At 44.4% G+C, this 26,691-nt stretch overlaps 1 protein-coding gene across 19 annotated transcripts in view; it reads right to left on the bottom strand.

Annotated features, from left to right (window-relative positions):
- LOC146556037 (uncharacterized) overlaps positions 1-26,691 on the bottom strand; it is a 120,387-nt gene that overhangs the window by 37,943 nt on the left and 55,753 nt on the right. For 17 of the 19 annotated variants that reach the window (XM_085250442.1, XM_085250443.1, XM_085250444.1 and 14 more), the window contains 15 exons: positions 13,223-13,339; positions 13,078-13,125; positions 12,854-12,919; positions 12,661-12,705; positions 12,513-12,560; positions 8,746-8,793; positions 8,616-8,663; positions 8,418-8,477; positions 8,222-8,269; positions 8,074-8,121; positions 4,307-4,354; positions 4,177-4,224; positions 3,979-4,038; positions 3,783-3,830; positions 3,635-3,682 (listed from right to left, as the gene is read on the bottom strand). In XM_085250442.1, the coding sequence (XP_085106568.1) occupies positions 3,635-3,682; positions 3,783-3,830; positions 3,979-4,038; positions 4,177-4,224; positions 4,307-4,354; positions 8,074-8,121; positions 8,222-8,269; positions 8,418-8,477; positions 8,616-8,663; positions 8,746-8,793; positions 12,513-12,560; positions 12,661-12,705; positions 12,854-12,919; positions 13,078-13,125; positions 13,223-13,339 (828 nt within the window). The remainder of the gene's footprint in view (positions 1-3,634; positions 3,683-3,782; positions 3,831-3,978; positions 4,039-4,176; positions 4,225-4,306; positions 4,355-8,073; positions 8,122-8,221; positions 8,270-8,417; positions 8,478-8,615; positions 8,664-8,745; positions 8,794-12,512; positions 12,561-12,660; positions 12,706-12,853; positions 12,920-13,077; positions 13,126-13,222; positions 13,340-26,691) is intronic. The other 2 variants (XM_085250445.1, XM_085250447.1) reach the window with 2 other exon arrangements.

Raw genomic sequence — 26,691 nt, 5'->3', positions numbered from 1 at the left:
TCATCACTGATTTCTATAATCGATTCCATTCGATTCAGTTTTGACTCAGATAGTCAGAAATATCATAATTCTGATCATTTATCAGTACTGACACTTGTGAGACTTCATCAGCAGTGTGAGCATCACAGCAGATGCCTTTGTGTCAAAGTAACTGAGGATAAAATAGGAAAAAAATGAAGGAGATTTTCCTGGCCTGGCTATTTATAGCAGATAACCACCTAAAATATATTCTGCAGTAGCACAAAAATTGAAGAAAACCATAACTCATCATATGAACATTACCTGATGCTGCTGAAGTGAAGCAGAGCAAAGTTACAGACATTTTATTAAAGACACGGCTAAGAGTTTTGTCATTGGTCAAAATTTTAAAAAGTTTACATTTTGTCTGTATTAAACAGCAGAAACAAGGATTTCTTGTTGGAGGTCATTTTTCGAAAAACAAAAAACAAAAAACAAAAAAGCAGGGGCCAAAAACACTGTACACAACAGTAAATGGCCTGTAATTGCTTGTATTTGTATAGCGCTTTACTAGTCCCCAAGGACCCCAAAGCGCTTTACATGTTCAGTCATCCACCCATTCACACACTGGTGATGGCAGCTACATTGTAGCCACAGCCACCCTGGGGCGCACTGACAGAGGCGAGGCTGCCGGACACTGGCACCACCGGGCCCTCTGACCACCACCAGTAGGCAACGAGTGAAGTGTCTTGCCCAAGGACACAACGACCGAGACTGTCGGAGCCGGGGCTCGAACCGGCAACCTTCCGATTACCAGACGAACTGCAAACTCCTGAGTCATGATCACCCCAGTAGACTGGTGCGTGATAAGCAAGCAAATATTGCAGAACACTGAGATTTGAGATGGGAAACTGGCCTTGAGTTACACTGAGAGAAAGACAGCTGTGCAGAAAGAGTGACGTTATCATGGTGGAACCAAGACAGAAAAAGTACGAGGGAATTTATGATGAAATTTATTAAATGTGAAGTGTAGTTTTGATGTTTTTTTTCCAGGAAAGGTGTTTTCAGTGAATTTCATTTCAAATTAGTATCCTCAACCAGCTTAAGGAGAGATGATAAAGTATGCTCAGAGCTAATTCCAAGTCCCATATTGGAACAGAAGATCCAGATGTGTGAAGCCCAACCCTCTGGATATTAATAAGTAACCAGGAATCAGCCATTTATTTAAAAAAAAAATCCTGCATAAATTTCTGCTGCCATACCTTGCAATGTAAAAGCAGACTTCCCATTCTGCACTGTAGGCTCATGGGCTTGTCTCTAGTAAGCTGCACACCAGGTGGCAAACAGCCTCCTGCGCTACAAGTAGGCAAACCTACTAGATGATGCTCATGAGTCCTACTATGGAAACCCTATGGCTAGGATAATTCCCTTTCAAGGCCGTACTGTCAGTCTGAACCCTCCAGGGAAGGGTATATATTTGGCCAAAATGGGGCTACGAGGATCAATCTAATTTCTTTGATCTGGATGTGACGGACAGTCCACTAGAGGAGGGTGAATGGAAGGAAAGAGCAGAGGAGAGTCTGGGTCACGGGTGCACTCGGGTATCCCACCCTAGAGGTGGACTGTTGTTTGGCAAGGAGGGGAACAGATGGCAATGAGTTGACCCACTGGACATGAAAAGTTTGAACTGTGCACTTCCAAAGTGACCAAGGAGAAGCCCGATCTTCTAGGCCACCTGAAGATGGAGTCTCCATTCTAGATAAGATGTCTACTATCATGTTCAGTGATCCTTGCACACAAATTGCCTTGAGTAAGTAGAAGATGGGAAGAGCCACTGCCTCAATTTGGTTGCCATCTTGTAGTGGAGGGGAACGACTTAGCCCCCATGCCTATTAATATAAGCTTTTGTGACCGTGGTGTTGGTCCAGATGTTGATATGATGGACTCTCCATTCCTCTGAAGCTCTCAGCTGCAATACATTTATGTTCTGAGTTGCCCAATAACCAGTGCAGCAGCCACTAATGCCACAGCATCTGCTGCTCCAAGCTGCTCATGAGCAATGGAGGTTGATCAAGCCTTGAAAGCTGGTGCTACCAAGTCCTACAGGTTTTCCAACTGTTCTTGGCTACTTACAACCTCCTCTGGCTGCCTAAAAATAGTGTTGGGACACACTTTGTTACCATATCCTTGCGAGCATCAGTTAAACAGTATTGTACTGCAGAAAGTAGTGTGTTTGTACAAAGATGGCGAGAAATAGGCAATTACCAATGGAACACAGACAGACCATCATAACACTTCAAAATGTAGGTCTTTCCTACAGAAAGAAAGCCAAAGCCACAACTGAATCAGAGGACAAGTTTCTGAGAGTTAACAGCTTGGGTGACAGGCGTCTCACAGAATCACAAAGTAATTCACAATCCAAAGAAATGAAAATATAACATACAAACAACAAATGAATCAAAAGCATGTCTATATAACAATGTTTTCAGGTGCTTTTTAAAAGAATCAATGGCATCTGTACAGTGTAATAACAGTGGAGGAGAATTCCATTACTTTGGTGCCACTGCCTGAAAAGTAATAAAATAATTGTTTGACGCACTTGGACCTGCGGTCGTTTATCTCTCACCTCAATCACGAACCAGTTTTGGTCAGAAGGAGAAGAGCTCGCCTTGGGTGATTTTAGAGCAGTCGGTGTCTGCCTGAAAAGCCAGACACCATGAGTTTTGAATTGAGCATGTGGGGCCACCAGCAGCCTCTGACCCCATGACCGTACAGCTCGAGAAGAGGAATGAGGATCCAGCAGATCAGATACATACTTGGGAGCTTTCCCATGTAGGGCCCTAAAGGTTACAACTAAAATTTTAAAATGAAGCCTAAAACTTACTGGCAACCAATGAAGAGAAGACAAAACTGGAGCAATATGTGATCTTCTGTTGGTGCCAGTTAAAAGTCTTGCCGCAGCATTCTGCACAATCTGAAGATGATCCAAGTTCGATTTGTTAAAACACGTAAAAGGTGGCTATGTTGATGACTGAAAATTTTATGTCGAAGGTTTGAGTCCAATAGCTCCGTCTTCCAACGTATGGAAGGAGGAAATGCTATCACAGCTGAAGATTGATGAGGTAAGACAAAAATACTACAGCAAGGGGGAGCCATGACAACAGGTCAGTGGGGACATATCACCACTCCCACCTGACTTTGGGTACCAAGACCAGCATAGGATGGAGAAATGAGAACCATGAAAGCTGTGATCACTGAGATGCTACAAGATGAACAGCCACAAGAAGCAGTAGCCTCTATGGAGAAGGAGACTAGAGACCAAGATCAAGCTAGCACGGAGAGAAGTTTGCCAAGTAGAGTGTCTCCACATATCCAAGTATTCACATAGGCTATCAAAAAGGGGGATCATTCTCCATATATGTAGAACATGGAATTGATAGAGAGACAGCAGTGATACCATAGAGAACATCAACTAGCGAAAGACTCTTGCATCATTTAACACCAACAACCTTTTCTAACTGAAGAGTGAAGTTGAACACTCCATAAAACACGAAATAATGACAGGGAAAATTAAAGATACATTTAGAAAGAAAATTAATGTCTAAATATTAAATTATTTTCAAGACCACCCAGACCTGAACTAATATGTTGTTTTAGATCTCTGCATATGCATTACCTGTTCTTCACTGATTTAACTTCTTCATCTTTTTGTTTCAGAGCAGAGCTGTGGGGAGGAGAGCAGTATGTCGAAAAAGTGTCATTTTTGTTCTGAAAATCTATATGGCTTCTTTTAGGTTTAGTAAAACATTCAGAGAACTAATTACCTCATCTCATCAAGTTTCTTCTTGTACAATTTTTCCATCTCAGTCAATCTGTGTTAAAACAACACAAGCAGTTTGGTAAATGCCTTCAGTATACTATGTCAATATTAAAATCTCCAGCTTTGTCTAAGGACCATGCAATGACTCGCTAATTTCACAGTGTTTCAGATTAACAAATTCAATCATTTTATGAACAAACCTTTGTTTATGTTCACGTTCTTTTTGTTCACATCTCGCATCTGCTTCTTTCTCAAGTCTGCTGATGCACGGGATTCACAAAACATAATATGATGAGACTAATTAGACATCATTTAATCTCTAGATTCTGAGATTTTTCACAAAATCTGCAAGATATTAAACAATTAAATGTTGTTATTCTTATCTGCAGATTCAATACCTTTGTTTATTTGATTTCAGCTCCTCATCACTTTTTTTCACAGCTGAGCTGTAGGTTAAAGTCATTGTGTGAAAAAGTGCAATACTAAGTCTTGTTTATGGTTTAGTTAAACCTTTAGGAAAGTACTCACCTCATTTCGTTAAGTTTGTCATTGTAAAATGTCTCCATCTCAATCGATCTGTGTTAAAACATTTGTAGTTTAGTACATGCCTTCAGAACACTCTATCATTGCTAAAAACTTTAGCCATGTGAATAGGGCTGGGTAGAGTGTCATCACTGATTTCTATAATCGATTCCATTCGATTCAGTTTTGACTCAGATAGTCAGAAATATCATAATTCTGATCATTTATCAGTACTGACACTTGTGAGACTTCATCAGCAGTGTGAGCATCACAGCAGATGCCTTTGTGTCAAAGTAACTGAGGATAAAATAGGAAAAAAATGAAGGAGATTTTCCTGGCCTGGCTATTTATAGCAGATAACCACCTAAAATATATTCTGCAGTAGCACAAAAATTGAAGAAAACCATAACTCATCATATGAACATTACCTGATGCTGCTGAAGTGAAGCAGAGCAAAGTTACAGACATTTTATTAAAGACACGGCTAAGAGTTTTGTCATTGGTCAAAATTTTAAAAAGTTTACATTTTGTCTGTATTAAACAGCAGAAACAAGGATTTCTTGTTGGAGGTCATTTTTCGAAAAACAAAAAACAAAAAAGCAGGGGCCAAAAACACTGTACACAACAGTAAATGGCCTGTAATTGCCTGTATTTGTATAGCGCTTTACTAGTCCCCAAGGACCCCAAAGCGCTTTACATGTTCAGTCATCCACCCATTCACACACTGGTGATGGCAGCTACATTGTAGCCACAGCCACCCTGGGGCGCACTGACAGAGGCGAGGCTGCCGGACACTGGCACCACTGGGCCCTCTGACCACCACCAGTAGGCAACGAGTGAAGTGTCTTGCCCAAGGACACAACGACCGAGACTGTCGGAGCCGGGGCTCGAACCGGCAACCTTCCGATTACCAGACGAACTGCAAACTCCTGAGTCATGATCACCCCAGTAGACTGGTGCGTGATAAGCAAGCAAATATTGCAGAACACTGAGATTTGAGATGGGAAACTGGCCTTGAGTTACACTGAGAGAAAGACAGCTGTGCAGAAAGAGTGACGTTATCATGGTGGAACCAAGACAGAAAAAGTACGAGGGAATTTATGATGAAATTTATTAAATGTGAAGTGTAGTTTTGATGTTTTTTTTCCAGGAAAGGTGTTTTCAGTGAATTTCATTTCAAATTAGTATCCTCAACCAGCTTAAGGAGAGATGATAAAGTATGCTCAGAGCTAATTCCAAGTCCCATATTGGAACAGAAGATCCAGATGTGTGAAGCCCAACCCTCTGGATATTAATAAGTAACCAGGAATCAGCCATTTATTTAAAAAAAAAATCCTGCATAAATTTCTGCTGCCATACCTTGCAATGTAAAAGCAGACTTCCCATTCTGCACTGTAGGCTCATGGGCTTGTCTCTAGTAAGCTGCACACCAGGTGGCAAACAGCCTCCTGCGCTACAAGTAGGCAAACCTACTAGATGATGCTCATGAGTCCTACTATGGAAACCCTATGGCTAGGATAATTCCCTTTCAAGGCCGTACTGTCAGTCTGAACCCTCCAGGGAAGGGTATATATTTGGCCAAAATGGGGCTACGAGGATCAATCTAATTTCTTTGATCTGGATGTGACGGACAGTCCACTAGAGGAGGGTGAATGGAAGGAAAGAGCAGAGGAGAGTCTGGGTCACGGGTGCACTCGGGTATCCCACCCTAGAGGTGGACTGTTGTTTGGCAAGGAGGGGAACAGATGGCAATGAGTTGACCCACTGGACATGAAAAGTTTGAACTGTGCACTTCCAAAGTGACCAAGGAGAAGCCCGATCTTCTAGGCCACCTGAAGATGGAGTCTCCATTCTAGATAAGATGTCTACTATCATGTTCAGTGATCCTTGCACACAAATTGCCTTGAGTAAGTAGAAGATGGGAAGAGCCACTGCCTCAATTTGGTTGCCATCTTGTAGTGGAGGGGAACGACTTAGCCCCCATGCCTATTAATATAAGCTTTTGTGACCGTGGTGTTGGTCCAGATGTTGATATGATGGACTCTCCATTCCTCTGAAGCTCTCAGCTGCAATACATTTATGTTCTGAGTTGCCCAATAACCAGTGCAGCAGCCACTAATGCCACAGCATCTGCTGCTCCAAGCTGCTCATGAGCAATGGAGGTTGATCAAGCCTTGAAAGCTGGTGCTACCAAGTCCTACAGGTTTTCCAACTGTTCTTGGCTACTTACAACCTCCTCTGGCTGCCTAAAAATAGTGTTGGGACACACTTTGTTACCATATCCTTGCGAGCATCAGTTAAACAGTATTGTACTGCAGAAAGTAGTGTGTTTGTACAAAGATGGCGAGAAATAGGCAATTACCAATGGAACACAGACAGACCATCATAACACTTCAAAATGTAGGTCTTTCCTACAGAAAGAAAGCCAAAGCCACAACTGAATCAGAGGACAAGTTTCTGAGAGTTAACAGCTTGGGTGACAGGCGTCTCACAGAATCACAAAGTAATTCACAATCCAAAGAAATGAAAATATAACATACAAACAACAAATGAATCAAAAGCATGTCTATATAACAATGTTTTCAGGTGCTTTTTAAAAGAATCAATGGCATCTGTACAGTGTAATAACAGTGGAGGAGAATTCCATTACTTTGGTGCCACTGCCTGAAAAGTAATAAAATAATTGTTTGACGCACTTGGACCTGCGGTCGTTTATCTCTCACCTCAATCACGAACCAGTTTTGGTCAGAAGGAGAAGAGCTCGCCTTGGGTGATTTTAGAGCAGTCGGTGTCTGCCTGAAAAGCCAGACACCATGAGTTTTGAATTGAGCATGTGGGGCCACCAGCAGCCTCTGACCCCATGACCGTACAGCTCGAGAAGAGGAATGAGGATCCAGCAGATCAGATACATACTTGGGAGCTTTCCCATGTAGGGCCCTAAAGGTTGCAACTAAAATTTTAAAATGAAGCCTAAAACTTACTGGCAACCAATGAAGAGAAGACAAAACTGGAGCAATATGTGATCTTCTGTTGGTGCCAGTTAAAAGTCTTGCCGCAGCATTCTGCACAATCTGAAGATGATCCAAGTTCGATTTGTTAAAACACGTAAAAGGTGGCTATGTTGATGACTGAAAATTTTGGGTCGAAGGTTTGAGTCCAATAGCTCCGTCTTCCAACGTATGGAAGGAGGAAATGCTATCACAGCTGAAGATTGATGAGGTAAGACAAAAATACTACAGCAAGGGGGAGCCATGACAACAGGTCAGTGGGGACATATCACCACTCCCACCTGACTTTGGGTACCAAGACCAGCATAGGATGGAGAAATGAGAACCATGAAAGCTGTGATCACTGAGATGCTACAAGATGAACAGCCACAAGAAGCAGTAGCCTCTATGGAGAAGGAGACTAGAGACCAAGATCAAGCTAGCACGGAGAGAAGTTTGCCAAGTAGAGTGTCTCCACATATCCAAGTATTCACATAGGCTATCAAAAAGGGGGATCATTCTCCATATATGTAGAACATGGAATTGATAGAGAGACAGCAGTGATACCATAGAGAACATCAACTAGCGAAAGACTCTTGCATCATTTAACACCAACAACCTTTTCTAACTGAAGAGTGAAGTTGAACACTCCATAAAACACGAAATAATGACAGGGAAAATTAAAGATACATTTAGAAAGAAAATTAATGTCTAAATATTAAATTATTTTCAAGACCACCCAGACCTGAACTAATATGTTGTTTTAGATCTCTGCATATGCATTACCTGTTCTTCACTGATTTAACTTCTTCATCTTTTTGTTTCAGAGCAGAGCTGTGGGGAGGAGAGCAGTATGTCGAAAAAGTGTCATTTTTGTTCTGAAAATCTATATGGCTTCTTTTAGGTTTAGTAAAACATTCAGAGAACTAATTACCTCATCTCATCAAGTTTCTTCTTGTACAATTTTTCCATCTCAGTCAATCTGTGTTAAAACAACACAAGCAGTTTGGTAAATGCCTTCAGTATACTATGTCAATATTAAAATCTCCAGCTTTGTCTAAGGACCATGCAATGACTCGCTAATTTCACAGTGTTTCAGATTAACAAATTCAATCATTTTATGAACAAACCTTTGTTTATGTTCACGTTCTTTTTGTTCACATCTCGCATCTGCTTCTTTCTCAAGTCTGCTGATGCACGGGATTCACAAAACATAATATGATGAGACTAATTAGACATCATTTAATCTCTAGATTCTGAGATTTTTCACAAAATCTGCAAGATATTAAACAATTAAATGTTGTTATTCTTATCTGCAGATTCAATACCTTTGTTTATTTGATTTCAGCTCCTCATCACTTTTTTTCACAGCTGAGCTGTAGGTTAAAGTCATTGTGTGAAAAAGTGCAATACTAAGTCTTGTTTATGGTTTAGTTAAACCTTTAGGAAAGTACTCACCTCATTTCGTTAAGTTTGTCATTGTAAAATGTCTCCATCTCAATCGATCTGTGTTAAAACATTTGTAGTTTAGTACATGCCTTCAGAACACTCTATCATTGCTAAAAACTTTAGCCATGTGAATAGGGCTGGGTAGAGTGTCATCACTGATTTCTATAATCGATTCCATTCGATTCAGTTTTGACTCAGATAGTCAGAAATATCATAATTCTGATCATTTATCAGTACTGACACTTGTGAGACTTCATCAGCAGTGTGAGCATCACAGCAGATGCCTTTGTGTCAAAGTAACTGAGGATAAAATAGGAAAAAAATGAAGGAGATTTTCCTGGCCTGGCTATTTATAGCAGATAACCACCTAAAATATATTCTGCAGTAGCACAAAAATTGAAGAAAACCATAACTCATCATATGAACATTACCTGATGCTGCTGAAGTGAAGCAGAGCAAAGTTACAGACATTTTATTAAAGACACGGCTAAGAGTTTTGTCATTGGTCAAAATTTTAAAAAGTTTACATTTTGTCTGTATTAAACAGCAGAAACAAGGATTTCTTGTTGGAGGTCATTTTTCGAAAAACAAAAAACAAAAAAGCAGGGGCCAAAAACACTGTACACAACAGTAAATGGCCTGTAATTGCCTGTATTTGTATAGCGCTTTACTAGTCCCCAAGGACCCCAAAGCGCTTTACATGTTCAGTCATCCACCCATTCACACACTGGTGATGGCAGCTACATTGTAGCCACAGCCACCCTGGGGCGCACTGACAGAGGCGAGGCTGCCGGACACTGGCACCACCGGGCCCTCTGACCACCACCAGTAGGCAACGAGTGAAGTGTCTTGCCCAAGGACACAACGACCGAGACTGTCGGAGCCGGGGCTCGAACCGGCAACCTTCCGATTACCAGACGAACTGCAAACTCCTGAGTCATGATCACCCCAGTAGACTGGTGCGTGATAAGCAAGCAAATATTGCAGAACACTGAGATTTGAGATGGGAAACTGGCCTTGAGTTACACTGAGAGAAAGACAGCTGTGCAGAAAGAGTGACGTTATCATGGTGGAACCAAGACAGAAAAAGTACGAGGGAATTTATGATGAAATTTATTAAATGTGAAGTGTAGTTTTGATGTTTTTTTTCCAGGAAAGGTGTTTTCAGTGAATTTCATTTCAAATTAGTATCCTCAACCAGCTTAAGGAGAGATGATAAAGTATGCTCAGAGCTAATTCCAAGTCCCATATTGGAACAGAAGATCCAGATGTGTGAAGCCCAACCCTCTGGATATTAATAAGTAACCAGGAATCAGCCATTTATTTAAAAAAAAAATCCTGCATAAATTTCTGCTGCCATACCTTGCAATGTAAAAGCAGACTTCCCATTCTGCACTGTAGGCTCATGGGCTTGTCTCTAGTAAGCTGCACACCAGGTGGCAAACAGCCTCCTGCGCTACAAGTAGGCAAACCTACTAGATGATGCTCATGAGTCCTACTATGGAAACCCTATGGCTAGGATAATTCCCTTTCAAGGCCGTACTGTCAGTCTGAACCCTCCAGGGAAGGGTATATATTTGGCCAAAATGGGGCTACGAGGATCAATCTAATTTCTTTGATCTGGATGTGACGGACAGTCCACTAGAGGAGGGTGAATGGAAGGAAAGAGCAGAGGAGAGTCTGGGTCACGGGTGCACTCGGGTATCCCACCCTAGAGGTGGACTGTTGTTTGGCAAGGAGGGGAACAGATGGCAATGAGTTGACCCACTGGACATGAAAAGTTTGAACTGTGCACTTCCAAAGTGACCAAGGAGAAGCCCGATCTTCTAGGCCACCTGAAGATGGAGTCTCCATTCTAGATAAGATGTCTACTATCATGTTCAGTGATCCTTGCACACAAATTGCCTTGAGTAAGTAGAAGATGGGAAGAGCCACTGCCTCAATTTGGTTGCCATCTTGTAGTGGAGGGGAACGACTTAGCCCCCATGCCTATTAATATAAGCTTTTGTGACCGTGGTGTTGGTCCAGATGTTGATATGATGGACTCTCCATTCCTCTGAAGCTCTCAGCTGCAATACATTTATGTTCTGAGTTGCCCAATAACCAGTGCAGCAGCCACTAATGCCACAGCATCTGCTGCTCCAAGCTGCTCATGAGCAATGGAGGTTGATCAAGCCTTGAAAGCTGGTGCTACCAAGTCCTACAGGTTTTCCAACTGTTCTTGGCTACTTACAACCTCCTCTGGCTGCCTAAAAATAGTGTTGGGACACACTTTGTTACCATATCCTTGCGAGCATCAGTTAAACAGTATTGTACTGCAGAAAGTAGTGTGTTTGTACAAAGATGGCGAGAAATAGGCAATTACCAATGGAACACAGACAGACCATCATAACACTTCAAAATGTAGGTCTTTCCTACAGAAAGAAAGCCAAAGCCACAACTGAATCAGAGGACAAGTTTCTGAGAGTTAACAGCTTGGGTGACAGGCGTCTCACAGAATCACAAAGTAATTCACAATCCAAAGAAATGAAAATATAACATACAAACAACAAATGAATCAAAAGCATGTCTATATAACAATGTTTTCAGGTGCTTTTTAAAAGAATCAATGGCATCTGTACAGTGTAATAACAGTGGAGGAGAATTCCATTACTTTGGTGCCACTGCCTGAAAAGTAATAAAATAATTGTTTGACGCACTTGGACCTGCGGTCGTTTATCTCTCACCTCAATCACGAACCAGTTTTGGTCAGAAGGAGAAGAGCTCGCCTTGGGTGATTTTAGAGCAGTCGGTGTCTGCCTGAAAAGCCAGACACCATGAGTTTTGAATTGAGCATGTGGGGCCACCAGCAGCCTCTGACCCCATGACCGTACAGCTCGAGAAGAGGAATGAGGATCCAGCAGATCAGATACATACTTGGGAGCTTTCCCATGTAGGGCCCTAAAGGTTACAACTAAAATTTTAAAATGAAGCCTAAAACTTACTGGCAACCAATGAAGAGAAGACAAAACTGGAGCAATATGTGATCTTCTGTTGGTGCCAGTTAAAAGTCTTGCCGCAGCATTCTGCACAATCTGAAGATGATCCAAGTTCGATTTGTTAAAACACGTAAAAGGTGGCTATGTTGATGACTGAAAATTTTGGGTCAAAGGTTTGAGTCCAATAGCTCCGTCTTCCAACGTATGGAAGGAGGAAATGCTATCACAGCTGAAGATTGATGAGGTAAGACAAAAATACTACAGCAAGGGGGAGCCATGACAACAGGTCAGTGGGGACATATCACCACTCCCACCTGACTTTGGGTACCAAGACCAGCATAGGATGGAGAAATGAGAACCATGAAAGCTGTGATCACTGAGATGCTACAAGATGAACAGCCACAAGAAGCAGTAGCCTCTATGGAGAAGGAGACTAGAGACCAAGATCAAGCTAGCACGGAGAGAAGTTTGCCAAGTAGAGTGTCTCCACATATCCAAGTATTCACATAGGCTATCAAAAAGGGGGATCATTCTCCATATATGTAGAACATGGAATTGATAGAGAGACAGCAGTGATACCATAGAGAACATCAACTAGCGAAAGACTCTTGCATCATTTAACACCAACAACCTTTTCTAACTGAAGAGTGAAGTTGAACACTCCATAAAACACGAAATAATGACAGGGAAAATTAAAGATACATTTAGAAAGAAAATTAATGTCTAAATATTAAATTATTTTCAAGACCACCCAGACCTGAACTAATATGTTGTTTTAGATCTCTGCATATGCATTACCTGTTCTTCACTGATTTAACTTCTTCATCTTTTTGTTTCAGAGCAGAGCTGTGGGGAGGAGAGCAGTATGTCGAAAAAGTGTCATTTTTGTTCTGAAAATCTATATGGCTTCTTTTAGGTTTAGTAAAACATTCAGAGAACTAATTACCTCATCTCATCAAGTTTCTTCTTGTACAATTCCATCTCAGTCAATCTGTGTTAAAACAACACAAGCAGTTTGGTAAATGCCTTCAGTATACTATGTCAATATTAAAATCTCCAGCTTTGTCTAAGGACCATGCAATGACTCGCTAATTTCACAGTGTTTCAGATTAACAAATTCAATCATTTTATGAACAAACCTTTGTTTATGTTCACGTTCTTTTTGTGCACATCTCGCATCTGCTTCTTTCTGAAGTCTGCTGATGCTTGGTTGGTTGATGTATGTTTGTTGGTTTTTGGATTTTATATGAATAATGACAGGGAAAAAGGAGGTACATTTGATTTAATTGTTATATTACTTTCAATGTCATTCAGATTTGAAATCAAAATAATTTGTTGCTTTAGATCGCTACAAATTCATCACCTTTGTTTGAGTGATCTCAGCTTGTCATCTTTTTGTTTGATTGCAGAGCTGTGGGGAGAAGAGAGTATTAAAAAGCTTTGTGTTTGTACTAAATATCTATTAAATCTGTTTAATGGTTTAGTAAATCTTTGAGAAAAGTGCTTACGTCATCTCATCAAGTGTCTCTTTGTAAGACATCTCCAAGTCAGTTGGTGTTTTACTAACTGGGATGTTTGAGGTCTTTGTGTCTTGTTTCACTGGATTAGCAGGCTCTGCTGACATTCTTTACCAAGGAAAATAAATAGTATAGGTTAGGGAAAAAAGCATTAAATAGTCAGGGTTTTCCCTAGACAAAGTGTTAAGATTCTAAAAACAAATTATAATCTTCTTCCCTTAATACAGGGAGTGTAGAATTATTAGGCAAGTTGTATTTTTGAGGAATAATTTTATTATTGAACAACAACCATGTTCTCAATGAACCCAAAAAACTCATTAATATCAAAGCTGAATGTTTTTGAAAGTAGTTTTTAGTTTGTTTTTAGTTTTAGCTATTTTAGGGGGATATCTGTGTGTGCAGGTGACTATTACTGTGCATAATTATTAGGCAACTTAACAAAAAATAAATATATACCCATTTCAATTATTGATTTTTTACCAGTGACACCAATATAACATCTCCACATTCACAAATATACATTTCTGACATTCAAAAACAAAACAAAAACAAATCAGCGACCAATATAGCCACCTTTCTTTGCAAGGACACTCAAAAGCCTGCCATCCATGGATTCTGTCAGTGTTTTGATCTGTTCACCATCAACATTGCGTGCAGCAGCAACCACAGCCTCCCAGACACTGTTCAGAGAGCTGTACTGTTTTCCCTCCTTGTAAATCTCACATTTGATGATGGACCACAGGTTCTCAATGGGGTTCAGATCAGGTGAACAAGGTGGCCATGTCATTAGTTTTTCTTCTTTTATACCCTTTCTTGCCAGCCACGCTGTGGAGTACTTGGACGCGTGTGATGGAGCATTGTCCTGCATGAAAATCATGTTTTTCTTGAAGGATGCAGACTTCTTCCTGTACCACTGCTTGAAGAAGGTGTCTTCCAGAAACTGGCAGTAGGACTGGGAGTTGAGCTTGACTCCATCCTCAACCCGAAAAGGCCCCACAAGCTCATCTTTGATGATACCAGCCCAAACCAGTACTCCACCTCCACCTTGCTGGCGTCTGAGTGGGACTGGAGCTCTCTGCCCTTTACCAATCCAGCCACGGGCCCATCCATCTGGCCCATCAAGACTCACTCTCATGTCATCAGTCCATAAAACCTTAGAAAAACCAGTCTTGAGATATTTCTTGGCCCAGTCTTGACGTTTCAGCTTGTGTGTCTTGTTCAGTGGTGGTCGTCTTTCAGCCTTTCTTACCTTGGCCATGTCTCTGAGTATTGCACACCTTGTGCTTTTGGGCACTCCAGTGATGTTACAGCTCTGAAATATGGCCAAACTGGTGGCAAGTGGCATCTTGGCAGCTACACGCATGACTTTTCTCAGTTCATGGGCAGTTATTTGGCGCCTTGGTTTTTCCACACGCTTCTTGCGACCCTGTTGACTATTTTGAATGAAATGCTTGATTGTTCGATGATCACGCTTCAGAAGCTTTGCAATTTTGAGACTGCTGCATCCCTCTGCAAGATATCTCACTATTTTTGACTTTTCTGAGCCTGTCAAGTCCTTCTTTTGACCCATTTTGACCCAAAAAAAACAAAACAAAAAAAAAAAAAACTAACTTCCGGCGCCCCCCGTGTGCGGCAGCCTGCTACAGCAGCTCTGCTCATTTCTCGTAATTTTTTTTATAACTAACGTATTAGTAATTAGACTCTGCAACCATGTTCTACCGTTTTGTGCTAGTCCTGGTCGTTTTTCTCAGTTTATTTCTACTTGAGCAGAGATCCTTTGTTTACAGTAAGGATCAGCTGTTAGCGCTGCGTCCTGCAGCGGTACTGCCGGCGGACAGACCCGACATTCCCAGCGAGCTGAGGAGGAAAAGACGGGGGTGTCGTGCTGGGAAGGAGCGCCGTCGCCCGAGAAGGAGACGTTATCGACCATCTCTTTCTTCTGTAATTATTGGAAACGTAAGATCTTTGCCCAATAAGATGGATGAGCTCACGTCGCTAACCTGGTCACAGAGGGAGTACCGGCAATGTAGCATCATGATGCTAACGGAGTCGTGGCTAACATCGCTAACTCCGGACACAAGCGTGACACTACCAGGATTCCAGCTGCTGCGAGCGGACAGGACCAGAGACAGCGGTAAGAGGAAAGGAGGGGGACTGGCAGTTTTTGTGAACGACAGATGGTGTAACCCTGGGCACATCACTGTAAAAGAGCAACTCTGCAGCAGAGACATTGAACTGTTAGCCGTTATCATGCGTCCGTACTACCTGCCCCGGGAGTTCTCGCATGTTATCGCGATAACAGCGTATGTTCCCCCCTCGGCCAACGCGGATGCAGCCTGTGACTCTCTCCACTCTGTGGTCAGCAGACTGCAAACACAATCACCGAGAGCCCTTCTCATAATATCAGGGGACTTCAATCATGCCTCACTGGACTCCACACTGCCCACCTTCACCCAGTATGTGACCTGCCCAACCAGAGTCAATAAAACACTGGACTTACTGTATGCCAATGCAGAAGAGGCATACAGTTCATCACCTCTCCCTCCCCTGGGCAGATCTGATCACAACCTGATGCACCTTGTCCCTGTGTATGAGCCCTTAGTGCGCAGGGAGCCACCAGCCACCCGCACAGTACAGAGATGGTCGGAGGAGAGCGAGGAGGCTCTTAAGGATTGTTTTGAGTCGACTGTGTGGGAGGTGATTTGTGATGACCACGGAGAGGACATCGACAGCCTTACTACATGCATTACTGACTATATAAACTTCTGTGTGGATAACACCGTACCTACCAGGACTGTACGGTGTTTCTCCAACAACAAACCTTGGATTACCCCAGAAATTAAAACCGTCCTCAAGCAGAAGAGGAGGGCCTTCAAATCCAGAGACAAAGAGGAGTTGAAAAGGGTGCAGAGAGAGCTGAGGGGACTGATAAGGAATGGGGAGGAGAGCTACAGGCAGAAGATGGAGAACCAGCTTCAACAAAACAACGTTGGTGAAGTCTGGAGAGGCCTCAGAACCATCTCGGGCCACAAACAGCAGAACTCTCTGCCTGGGAGGGATGTGAGGTGGGCAAATGAACTGAATCATTTCTTCAACAGATTTGATTCAGCCATGAGGCAGTCTGCAATATCGGCTGCAGACTCACCCACCCCCACTGCTGCTGTTCCACCTCAGACACTTCACACCTCCTCTATTCACCCTGCTCACTCCCCCCCCACCCCCAACTGCAGCATCCAATACACACTCAACACAAGGCTCCAGCCTGTCTCTCTCAACCACCCAGGTTAGGAGGGAACTGAGGAGGATTAATGGCAAGAAGGCAGCGGGTCCAGATGGCATCAGCTCGAGGGTCGTCAGGTCCTGCGCGGACCAACTGTGTGGGGTGATGGAGCACCTCTTCAACCTGAGCCTGAGGTTGGGAAGAGTCCCACAGCTCTGGAAAACCTCCTGTGTTGTACCAGTGCCAAAGACTTCACGCCCCAAGGACCTCAACAGCTACAGGCCGGTGGCTCTGACATCCCACCTGATGAAGACCCTGGAGCGGTTGGTCCTGGCTCAACTTCGGCGCCTAATAAGCTCATCACTGGACCCACTTCAGTTTGCCTACCAGCCTGGCATTGGAGCGGATGATGCCGTCATTCACCTCCTACATCGTTCCCTCGCTCACCTGGAGACCGCTGGAAGCACTGTGAGAATCATGTTCTTTGATTTCTCCAGTGCCTTCAACACCATTCTTCCCTCGGTTCTGAAGGACAAGCTGGTGAACTCTGGAGTGGACCATCACCTCACTACCTGGATCCTGGACTACCTCACCGACCGACCACAGTATGTTAGGACTCAGGGCTGTGTGTCGGACAGGGTCGTCTGCAGTACGGGGGCCCCACAGGGAACGGTTCTGGCTCCGTTCCTCTTCACCATCTACACTGCAGACTTCTCCCACAATTCCACCCAGTGCTTCCTGCAGAAGTTCTCTGATGACTATGACTCTGCAATAGTCGGCCTCATCACTGATGGGGATGACAAGGAGTACAGAGGTCTGACCCAAGACTTTGTGGACTGGTGCCAGCTGAACTACCTCCAGATCAACGCCAGTAAAACCAAGGAACTGGTGGTAGACTTCCGCAGGCACAAGCATTCTCCACTGCAACCACTGAACATCCAAGGTATGGACATTGAGGCTGTGGACAGCTACAGGTACCTTGGTGTTCATCTGAACAATAGACTGGACTGGACTCATAACTCAGACGCCCTCTACAGGAAAGGGCAGAGCAGGCTGTACCTGCTGCGGAGACTCAGGTCGTTTGGAGTGGAGGGCCCACTCCTGAAGACCTTCTATGACTCTGTTGTGGCTTCTGCTATCTTTTATGGTGTGGTCTGCTGGGGCGGCAGCATCTCTGCTGGGGACAGGAAGAGACTGAACAGGGTGATCCGAAGGGCCAGCTCTGTTCTAGGATGCCCTCTGGACCCAGTGGAGGTGGTGAGTGACAGGAGAACGGCGGCTAAGCTGTCATCCCTGTTGGACAACATCTCCCACCCCATGCAGCAGACTGTGACAGCACTGAGCAGCTCCTTCAGTGGGAGACTGCAGCACCCACGGTGTGGGACGGAGAGATTTCGCAGGTCTTTCGTCCCCACTGCTGTCAGACTCCATAATAAAGACTTTAACTGATCAAGCACACACATCCATACATATGCAATAATACTAAGTGCAATAATCCTTTCTGTCATCGTTGTATTTTTACTCAGTTGTATATAGTATTTGTATTTGTATTCTATTTTTATCTTATTGTATATTTATTTTATTCTACTGTATATAGTATTTTATTTTATTTTATTCTATTCTGTACAGTTGTGTACTGTATTTATTCTTATTGTATTCTAATTTTTGCCTCATAACTTTTGCACTGTCCACTTCCTGCTGTGACAAAACAAATTTCCCACGTGTGGGACTAATAAAGGTTATCTTATCTTATCTTATTTTGCCAAAGGAAAGGATGTTCCCTAATAATTATGCACACCTGATATAGGGTGTTGATGTCATTAGACCACACCCGTTCTCATTACAGAGATGCACATCACCTAATATGCTTAATTGGTAGTAGGCTTTCGAGCCTACAGTGGGGCAAAAAAGTATTTAGTCAGCCACCGATTGTGCAAGTTCCCCCACCTAAAATGATGACAGAGGTCAGTAATTTGCACCAGAGGTACACTTCAACTGTGGGAGACAGAATGTGAAAAAAAAATCCATGAATTCACATGGTAGGCTTTGTAAAGAATTTATTCTTTAAATTAGGGTGGAAATTAAGTATTTGGTCACCTCAAAAATGGAAAAATCTCTGGCTCTCACAGACCTGTAACGTCTCCTGTAAGAAGCTTTTCTATCCCCCACTCGTTACCTGTATGAATTGCACCTGTTTAGCTGACAAGAACACTAGTCAGCTAAATGGTTACAGAATATTAATCTTTCAAAATTAGTAGTTACATAGTGATTGAAGACATAATGTAAATATTTGGTATGATGTAAGTAAGGTTTAAAAATTGTGTTTTAACTCATTTAACCTCTGTGTGATATTGGTATGCAATATTAATTTTATTGTACAAAGTGTGTCTGTGTATGTGAAGTAGGGGGAAAAAACACTATTAACACTGCCAGTCAGCTGTATTCAAGTTCATGAGACATTGTCTGTGTCTTCATTAAATGAGATGTTTTTTACTTTCTTCAAACCAATAGTGTTTGTTGTCTTTTTTTTTCTTTTTTTTTTACACAGGTACACATAACACCCATCCACTTATGTTTGTTACCTGTGCTTTCCTTGCTCATACTCCTCTGGGTAATAATAATAATAATAATAATAATAATAATAATAATAATAATAATAATAATAATAATACATTTCATTAGAAAGCACCTTTCAAGACATCCAAGGAAACTTTACAATAGAATAGAACAACATAAGAGGACAATGACAAAATGAAGAACAATAAAAACAAAGATAGAATAAACAAATAATAGGGTTCACAGTGAATATGCAGATTTAATAAAGATGGGTTTTGAGAAGGGATTTAAACTAGGGGAGAGAACCAATGTTTCTTATATCTGGGGGTAGAGAGTTCCACAGCCTGGGAGCAGAGCAAACAGAAGGATTTATAGGAGATTTATAGGATAGTTGTCATGGTCCTGGGTCGGTGACCCAGCGCTTTTAGTTTGTTATCATTTTCTAGGTGATGATGATGGTTTGAGTTCTATGTGTTATATTCGGTCTGCCTTTGAGTCTGCGTCTGTGTCTCTGTCTGTCTATGATGTCACCCCGTCTGTTTGTGAAGCTGTCTGTTTAGATATGTGTCTTGTTTGGTTCCCCGTGTCTGAGTTTCCTGTTTTATTGTGAAGGTCTCTGTCTGATGTGAGTGTGTTCAGTTTACGTTTCCCCTGTCCCGTCAGCTCTGATTTCTCCCAGCTGTGTTGCCCTCCTGTCCCTCATCCCCTCATTACTGGTGTGTGTATTTAAGCCCTGTGTGTTCTCCTGTCTGTTGCTGGTTCGTCTGCGTTACTCCGTGTAAGTCTGCGGTCAGCTGCATTCATCTGTGTATCTCTGTATCTCTGTGTTTTTGGTATTCTCCGTCAGTCTGCGTCTCTCTGCCTTTCACCCCGTGTCCTGAGGATTTCTAGTTGCTCTTTAGTTTTCCCAGTTTAGGTTTCCGTTAGTTTTTCTCATTATTCGCTGTCTGTTTGCCACTACACCTCTGTAAATAAAACCACCGGTATCTCATCCACTGCCTGCATCTTGGGTCCTTCTTCCAACTCCACACGGCTCGCCTCGGCAGCCGTGACAATAGTGAACTATCCTATAAATCTCCTATCAATCTGTCTAGGATGACACCAAGGCTCTTAACGTGAGGTGAAAGGAAAACTGTGGAGTTATCAATAGTGAGAAATGATTTGCATTTAATAGGTTGGATTTAGTGCCAATAAGGAGGATTTTAGTTTTATCCTCATTAAGCTTGAGGAAATTAGAGCTGACCAGGATTTTAATTCAGATAAGCATTCTGTAAGAGTAGAAGGTGGGAGGGAGGAACCTGCAGGAGAGATATAACTGAGTGTCATCGGCAAAACAGTGAAAGTGAAAATCAAATTTATGGAAAATGGAAACAAGAGGAGGGAGGAAAATTATGAAGAGAAGAGGGCCTAAGACTAACCTTGGGGTACAACAGAAGTGACTGGCAATAGACAAGCGTAGAATGATTTTGTCAGGGTGCCTACCCGGTCAGCTCAGTATGGCTACATGTGTTTTTGTTTTGATTTTGTTTCTGCTCTCTCCCCCCCCTCTCTTTCCCTTCTCCTTCTACCCGTTGTTCACGCACCTGGTTGCAATCACACACCTGTGGCTCATCATCCGACAGTCTTTCTGTGAACAGAATCCCTGGACCAACCCTTGTGTTACCTGAGTGATCGAGTGTGTGAGGTTTGGAGTGAGCTTTTGTGTTTTCTGTGGAGTGTGAAGAGAAGCGTGAGGCGTGGAGCGTGGAAGGAAGTGGAGTTTGGAGTTAGAAGTGTGTGTGGACTTCCAGCATCTTCCCCTCTATTTGTGTGCGGATCGCCGAGCCCGTCCTTCCCCACTTTGTAAATAGATCACCTAGAGTTGCTGTCAATAAACACTCTTGTGTTCTCTATTCAGAGCCTGCGCGTGAGTCCGTTCAGTCCCGTTGTGACAGATTTGAGTTGAATAAACGGAGCGGTCAAGGAGATAAGATTGGAACCAGGCTAGGGGTGTGTCAGGGATACCAAGAGAGGAAAGTCTGCTTAGAATGGACTGAGAGATGGTGTCAAAGGCTGAGCTCAGATCCAAAAGGATGAGAATATTGAGAAGACCAGAGTCAGCTCCGAGTAGAATCAGAATCAGAAAGGGTTTTATTGCCAAATGTTGAGCAGGTTTACAACATTAGGAAATTGCTGCGGTGCTTCAGTGCAAACATACTGTCATAAATTACGCTTAAATAGACATGAAAAAAAAATAAGAATAAGAATTAAAAGTGCTACGTAGAAAGATACACTCAACAAAAATATAAACGCAACACCTTTGTTCCTGCTCCCATTCCCCATGGGATGGACGTAGAGACCTAAAATTCATTCCAGATACACAATATAACCATCCCTCCCAAACAGTGGTCACAAATCAGTCCAAATGTGTGGTAGTGGGCACATCTGCTATATTGAGATAATCCATCCCACCTCACAGGTGTGCCACATCAGGATGCTGATCTGACATCATGAGTAGTGCACAGGTGTACCTCAGACTGCCCACAACAAAAGGCCACCCTGGAACGTGCAGTTTTGTCTCACAGCAAAATGCCACAGATGCCACAAGCAATGAGGGAGCGTGCAATTGGCATGCTGACAGCAGGAATGTCAACCAGATCTGTCGCCCGTGCATTGAATGTTCATTTCTCAACCATAAGCTGTCTCCACAGGCATTTCAGAGAATATGGCAGCACATCCAACCGGCCTCACAACCGCAGACCTCGTGTAACCACACCAGCCCAGGACCTCCACATCCAGCAGGTTCACCTCCAAGATCATCTGAGACCAGCCACCCAGACAGCTGCTGGAACAATTGGTTTGCACAACCAAACAATTTCTGCACAAACTGTCAGAAACCGTCTCAGGGACGCTCAACTGCATGCCCGTCGTCCTCATCGGGGTCTTGACCTGACTCCAGCTCGTCGCCGTAACAGACTTGTGTGGGCAAATGCTCACATTCGATGGCGTCTGGCACGTTGGAGAGGTGTGCGCTTCACGGATAAATCATGGTTCACATTGTTCAGGGCAGATGGCAGCTGAGAATGTCCCAGTTCTTGCATGGCCAGCATACTCACCGGACATGTCACCTATTGAGCATGTTCGGGATGTGCTTGACCGGCGTATACGACAGCGTGTACCAGTTCCCACGAATATCCAACAACCTCGCACAGCCATTGAAGTGGAGTGGACCAACATTCCACAGGCCACAATTGACAATCTGATAGACTCCATGCGACGATGTGTTGCACTGCATGAGGCAAATGGTGGTCACACCAGATACTGACCGGTTCTGGGTCCCCAGACCCCTAATAGCGCAAAAAACTGCACATTCCAGGGTGGCCTTTTGTTGTGGGCAGTCTGAGGTACACCTGTGCACTACTCATGATGTCAGATCAGCATCCTGATGTGGCACACCTGTGAGGTGGGATGGATTATCTCTTTTTTTTTTTTTTTTTAAGTGACATCAGAAACAGCAGCATGTGACATCACGTGATGGCGGAGCTTCAGTTCATCCTTTGTCATCTTTTTTTTTTTTTTTTTTTTTTTTTAATAGGACAGGGGGAAAGAATGAAAGAAAGAGGGGGAGAGAAAGAAAGAAAACTAAAGGGGAGAAGAGACGGTGAGAAGGGGGGGAAGAGAGAAACAAAACAACAAACAACAAAAAAAACAAACTCCTGGGTCACCTGTATGGAGAAAAAAAAACAAACAAACAGAGGAGACAGCAAACAACAAAGAGCAACATAATAAATAGGAAAAAAAAGCACCATCACAATAAACTACCTAGTCATAAATATCAATAGTTACTAAATAATAGACGATATTGTTCAGCACGCAAGATAGACAGCGCACAGTGTGCTTTGAGGCAGCAGCCAAGAAAGCTTTAGTCCGCGTCTGTGAATACCCATGTGTACACCTGTGTGCATACCTGTGTGGATCAGCATGCTTGCATTCCAAAGGTTTCTCCATGTAATGATCTGTTAGGGAGTGTGGGGAGCCACAGCCCTGTCCTTTATGGTATCAAGTGGGTATGGAGGAGATCAAAACTCCAGACATCCAGAGGCCCCCAGAACACAAGAGACCAAGGAAGACCCACAGAGGGGCAGCTGCGCCACTGTCCCAGTTAGAGCTAAGGAGAGTCCCAGATGAGGGCTCATTCAGCAGCCGCGGAGCAGAAGCCAGGGGGAGTTGCAGTGACGCGCCCGTGGGCTCCGCCGGTAGCCAGCTGTGCCTGAGTGACCGAGCCCCAGGCCGAGAGGCCGGGGGCACCCCACCTCCGAAATGGCCCGAGCGAGCCCCAATAAGCGGCCGCCAAGGAGTGAGCCGGTGTGTACCCGGACGCCCACCCCCAGATACAAAGAACCACCAACGCACCGACACCTGAGGGAGTCCGCCACCGGCAGGGGAAGTAGTGGTGGGTGGAGATAGGCCTCCAAACCTTGGAAGGCCCGAGATGTCCCCAGAGAGGTGGCGTCTGATACCCAACCTGACATATAGATACAAACATACAGGCACACACAAACACAAACATCCATTCCCACCCTCATGCTCTCATGTGCACTTTACACTCAACCGACGTGGAGACAAATATAAAGAGACGCTGTATACGCAATCACACTCCCCAAGCGTACTCTACATACCGGGTCTAGGTACCCCTGCCCCTGGAGGGGGGAACTGCACCCAGACCCAGGTGGTGTTACCCTTTCCTCCCCTCAGGAACTCTCTGCAGGAGGGGGAGATACAGGAGAGGTGGAGGAAGATCTCAGCCTGGGCGTCTATTGTCTCATGTAGTCTGGAAGACGAGTGGATGGTGGGGTGGGTGCAGTTTTCTCTGTGGTGGGGTTGGGTGGACTGTCCCGGGCTCTGTGGGGCCGGGGGGCGCTGCCACGCTGGGCCCCGGTCTGGATGGGCCTGGGCCCCCTTTTCCCTGGCGGGTCGCGGAGTGTGGGAGTGCCTACTGGGGTCAGCGGGGGAGCTGGCCCCAGGGAGGGGTCACTGCCCCTCCCTTCCTTTCCTCCCCATCTCCAGCTGCCTCCCTCCTCCCGCTCCACCACAACCACCCACACATGCAGGGCCTTGGAGTAGGGGTATGTCACCAGGATGCAGAGGAGGCTACCCCCCCCCCCCCCCCTGTCCCCTTCTGGCTGCCTCTGCCTCAATTTTATCCCACAACTTAGACATTCACATTACTCACACCCTCATTACACATACATATAGGATCTTGGGGGTGGGCACAATACACGGAGTCCAAGTTACCATCAGGGTGTACACCTCACCCCTGGCTTCGTTGCCCACCTCTCAATTTTAAATACATGTAGACATTGAGGGCTAACAGGAGGGACTATGCGCTTACCTGCTGCTCTCTGGCAGGTAGCTCCATACCCTCCTGGGTTTTAATTGCACCTAAGAACACACATGCATCAACACTACTATGAGCGGGTGGAGGGAGGTTTGGAGTCTTTTCTCACCCCCGTTCTCTGCGGCCTGCTGGAGCAGGGGGGGCTGGGAGGAGTTGGCCGTCCGGCTGCGGTCTGGTGTGTGGGGCCTCCCTGCTGCTGCGGAGTCGGGGCGGTCTGCCTCTCCCCACCACAGGGAAAAGGGGATGGATTATCTCAATATAGCAGATGTGCCCACTACCACACATTTGGACTGATTTGTGACCACTGTTTGGGAGGGATGGTTATATTGTGTATCTGGAATGAATTTTAGGTCTCTACGTCCTGTTAGATTATAATATTATTTTATGCCATGTGATACCCCTAATTAAAGATTGTGAATTATTATGTAGTTTTAGTTTGCATTATTCTCCTGAATTAGAAGAAGCTGATAACTATTGCATTAGTTAAACTAATTTGCATTAAAGTAGACTGTTGACTTATTGTGAATGAATGATATTGTTTTATGATGCATTATACTGCTGAGTTATAAGAAATACTGTTTGCAGAAAGTCATCGCCTTATTTGTCTGATTAGAAGAGAACAGAACATGCTGGAGTTTTCTGCCCCATCTCAGCAGGAGCAGATAAACAGGGAGCCAAGGTCGTAGCTTAGGCGCTGTGTGAGAGAAAGCATGTAAATGTTTAGGCTTTTTATGATAAGGTGGAGGTACCAGAGGCTATAAAAGTTTGAGCAATGCTCCACCATTTTGAGATCTGATGCTGTCTGCATACAGTTTCCATCTCCCACGTGTGTGATCATTAAAATCATCGTTTGACTCAACCCGACCGGACCAGTGTTGTTATTGTGGTTTTTCTCTTGTCTCCATCCCCAATAATTTTGAACCTTAACAGTCCATCCCATGGGGAATGGGAGCAGTAACAAAGGTGTTGCATTTATATTTTTGTTGAGTGTATATACATGAGTGCAGGTGGTGATCAGTGCCAAACATGAAATGATGCAGTGAACACAGCGTAGTGTCATGTGTTAGTGGTGGGAACAGTCATACGGTTATTGTTCATGTGTCCAACAGCAGAGGGGAAGAAACTGTTCTTATGGCGAGAGGTTCTGGTGCGAATGGACCGGAGCCTCCTGCCTGAGGGGAGCAGGTCAAACAGACTGTGTCCAGGGTGAGAAGGGTCAGCTGAGAGCCGAGCTGCACGCCCCAGTGTCCTGGAGGTGTACAGGTCCTGCAGAGATGTGAGTCTGCAGCCAATCACCTTCTCAGCAGAGCGCACAACACGCTGCAGTCTCTGTTTGTCCCTGATAGTGGCTCCAGCGTACCACACGGTGATGGAGGAGGTGAGGATGGACTCGATGATTGCAGTGTAGAATTGCATCATGGTCCATGTTGGCAGGTTGAATTTCTTCAGCTGCCTCAGGAAGTACATCCTCTGCTGGGCTTTCTTAATGACGGAGGTGATGGTGGGCTCCCACTTCAGGTCCTGGGTGATGGTGGTACCCAGGAAGCGGAATGAGTCCACAGAGGTGATGGGGGTGTCAGTCAGGATGATGGGGGGGGAGTGGGGCTGTGTGCTTCCTGAAGTCCACAATAATCTCCACTATCTTCTGGGCATTCAGCACCAGGTTGTTGTGGCTGCACCAGGACACCAGATGTTCAACCTCCCTCCTGTAGGCAGACTCATCCCCGTCCGAGATGAGCCCAATAACGGTGGTGTCATCTGCAAACTTGATTAGCTTGACAGACTGGTGGGTGGAGATGCAGCAGTTGGTGTACAGGGAGAAGAGCAGAGGAGAAAGAACACAGCCCTGAGGGGAGCCGGTGCTGATGGTCCGGGAGTCCGAGACATTCTTTCCCAGCCTCACATGCTGCTTCCTGTCTGACAGGAAGTCAGTGATCCACCGGCAGATGGGATCAGGCACATTCATCTGGGAAAGCTTGCCTTGGAGGTGGTCTGGAAGGATGGTGTTGAAGGCAGAGCTGAAGTCCACAAACAGGATCCTGGCGTAGGTTCCTGGGGAGTCCAGATGCTGCAGGATGAAGTGTAGGGCCATGTTGATGGCGTCATCTACAGACCTGTTGGCTCTGTATGCAAACTGCAGGGGGTCCAGGAGGGGGGCCGTGAGGGTCTTGAGATAGGAGAGAACCAGGCGCTCAAATAACTTCATGACCACAGATGTCAAAGCCACGCGTCTGTAGTCATTTAGTCTAGTGATCCTAGGTTTCTTGGGGACAGGGATTATGGTAGAGGACTTGAAGCAGGCAGGCA

This window comes from Mchenga conophoros, linkage group LG16, assembly GCF_057382185.1.
Source record: "Mchenga conophoros isolate Kocher_MC1m ecotype Shallow Benthic linkage group LG16, M_conophoros_male_GT1.1, whole genome shotgun sequence".
Classification (NCBI taxonomy): Eukaryota; Metazoa; Chordata; class Actinopteri; order Cichliformes; family Cichlidae; genus Mchenga; species Mchenga conophoros.
Note: the sequence above shows the minus strand (reverse complement) of the source record. Positions and strands in the feature narration are given on the sequence as shown.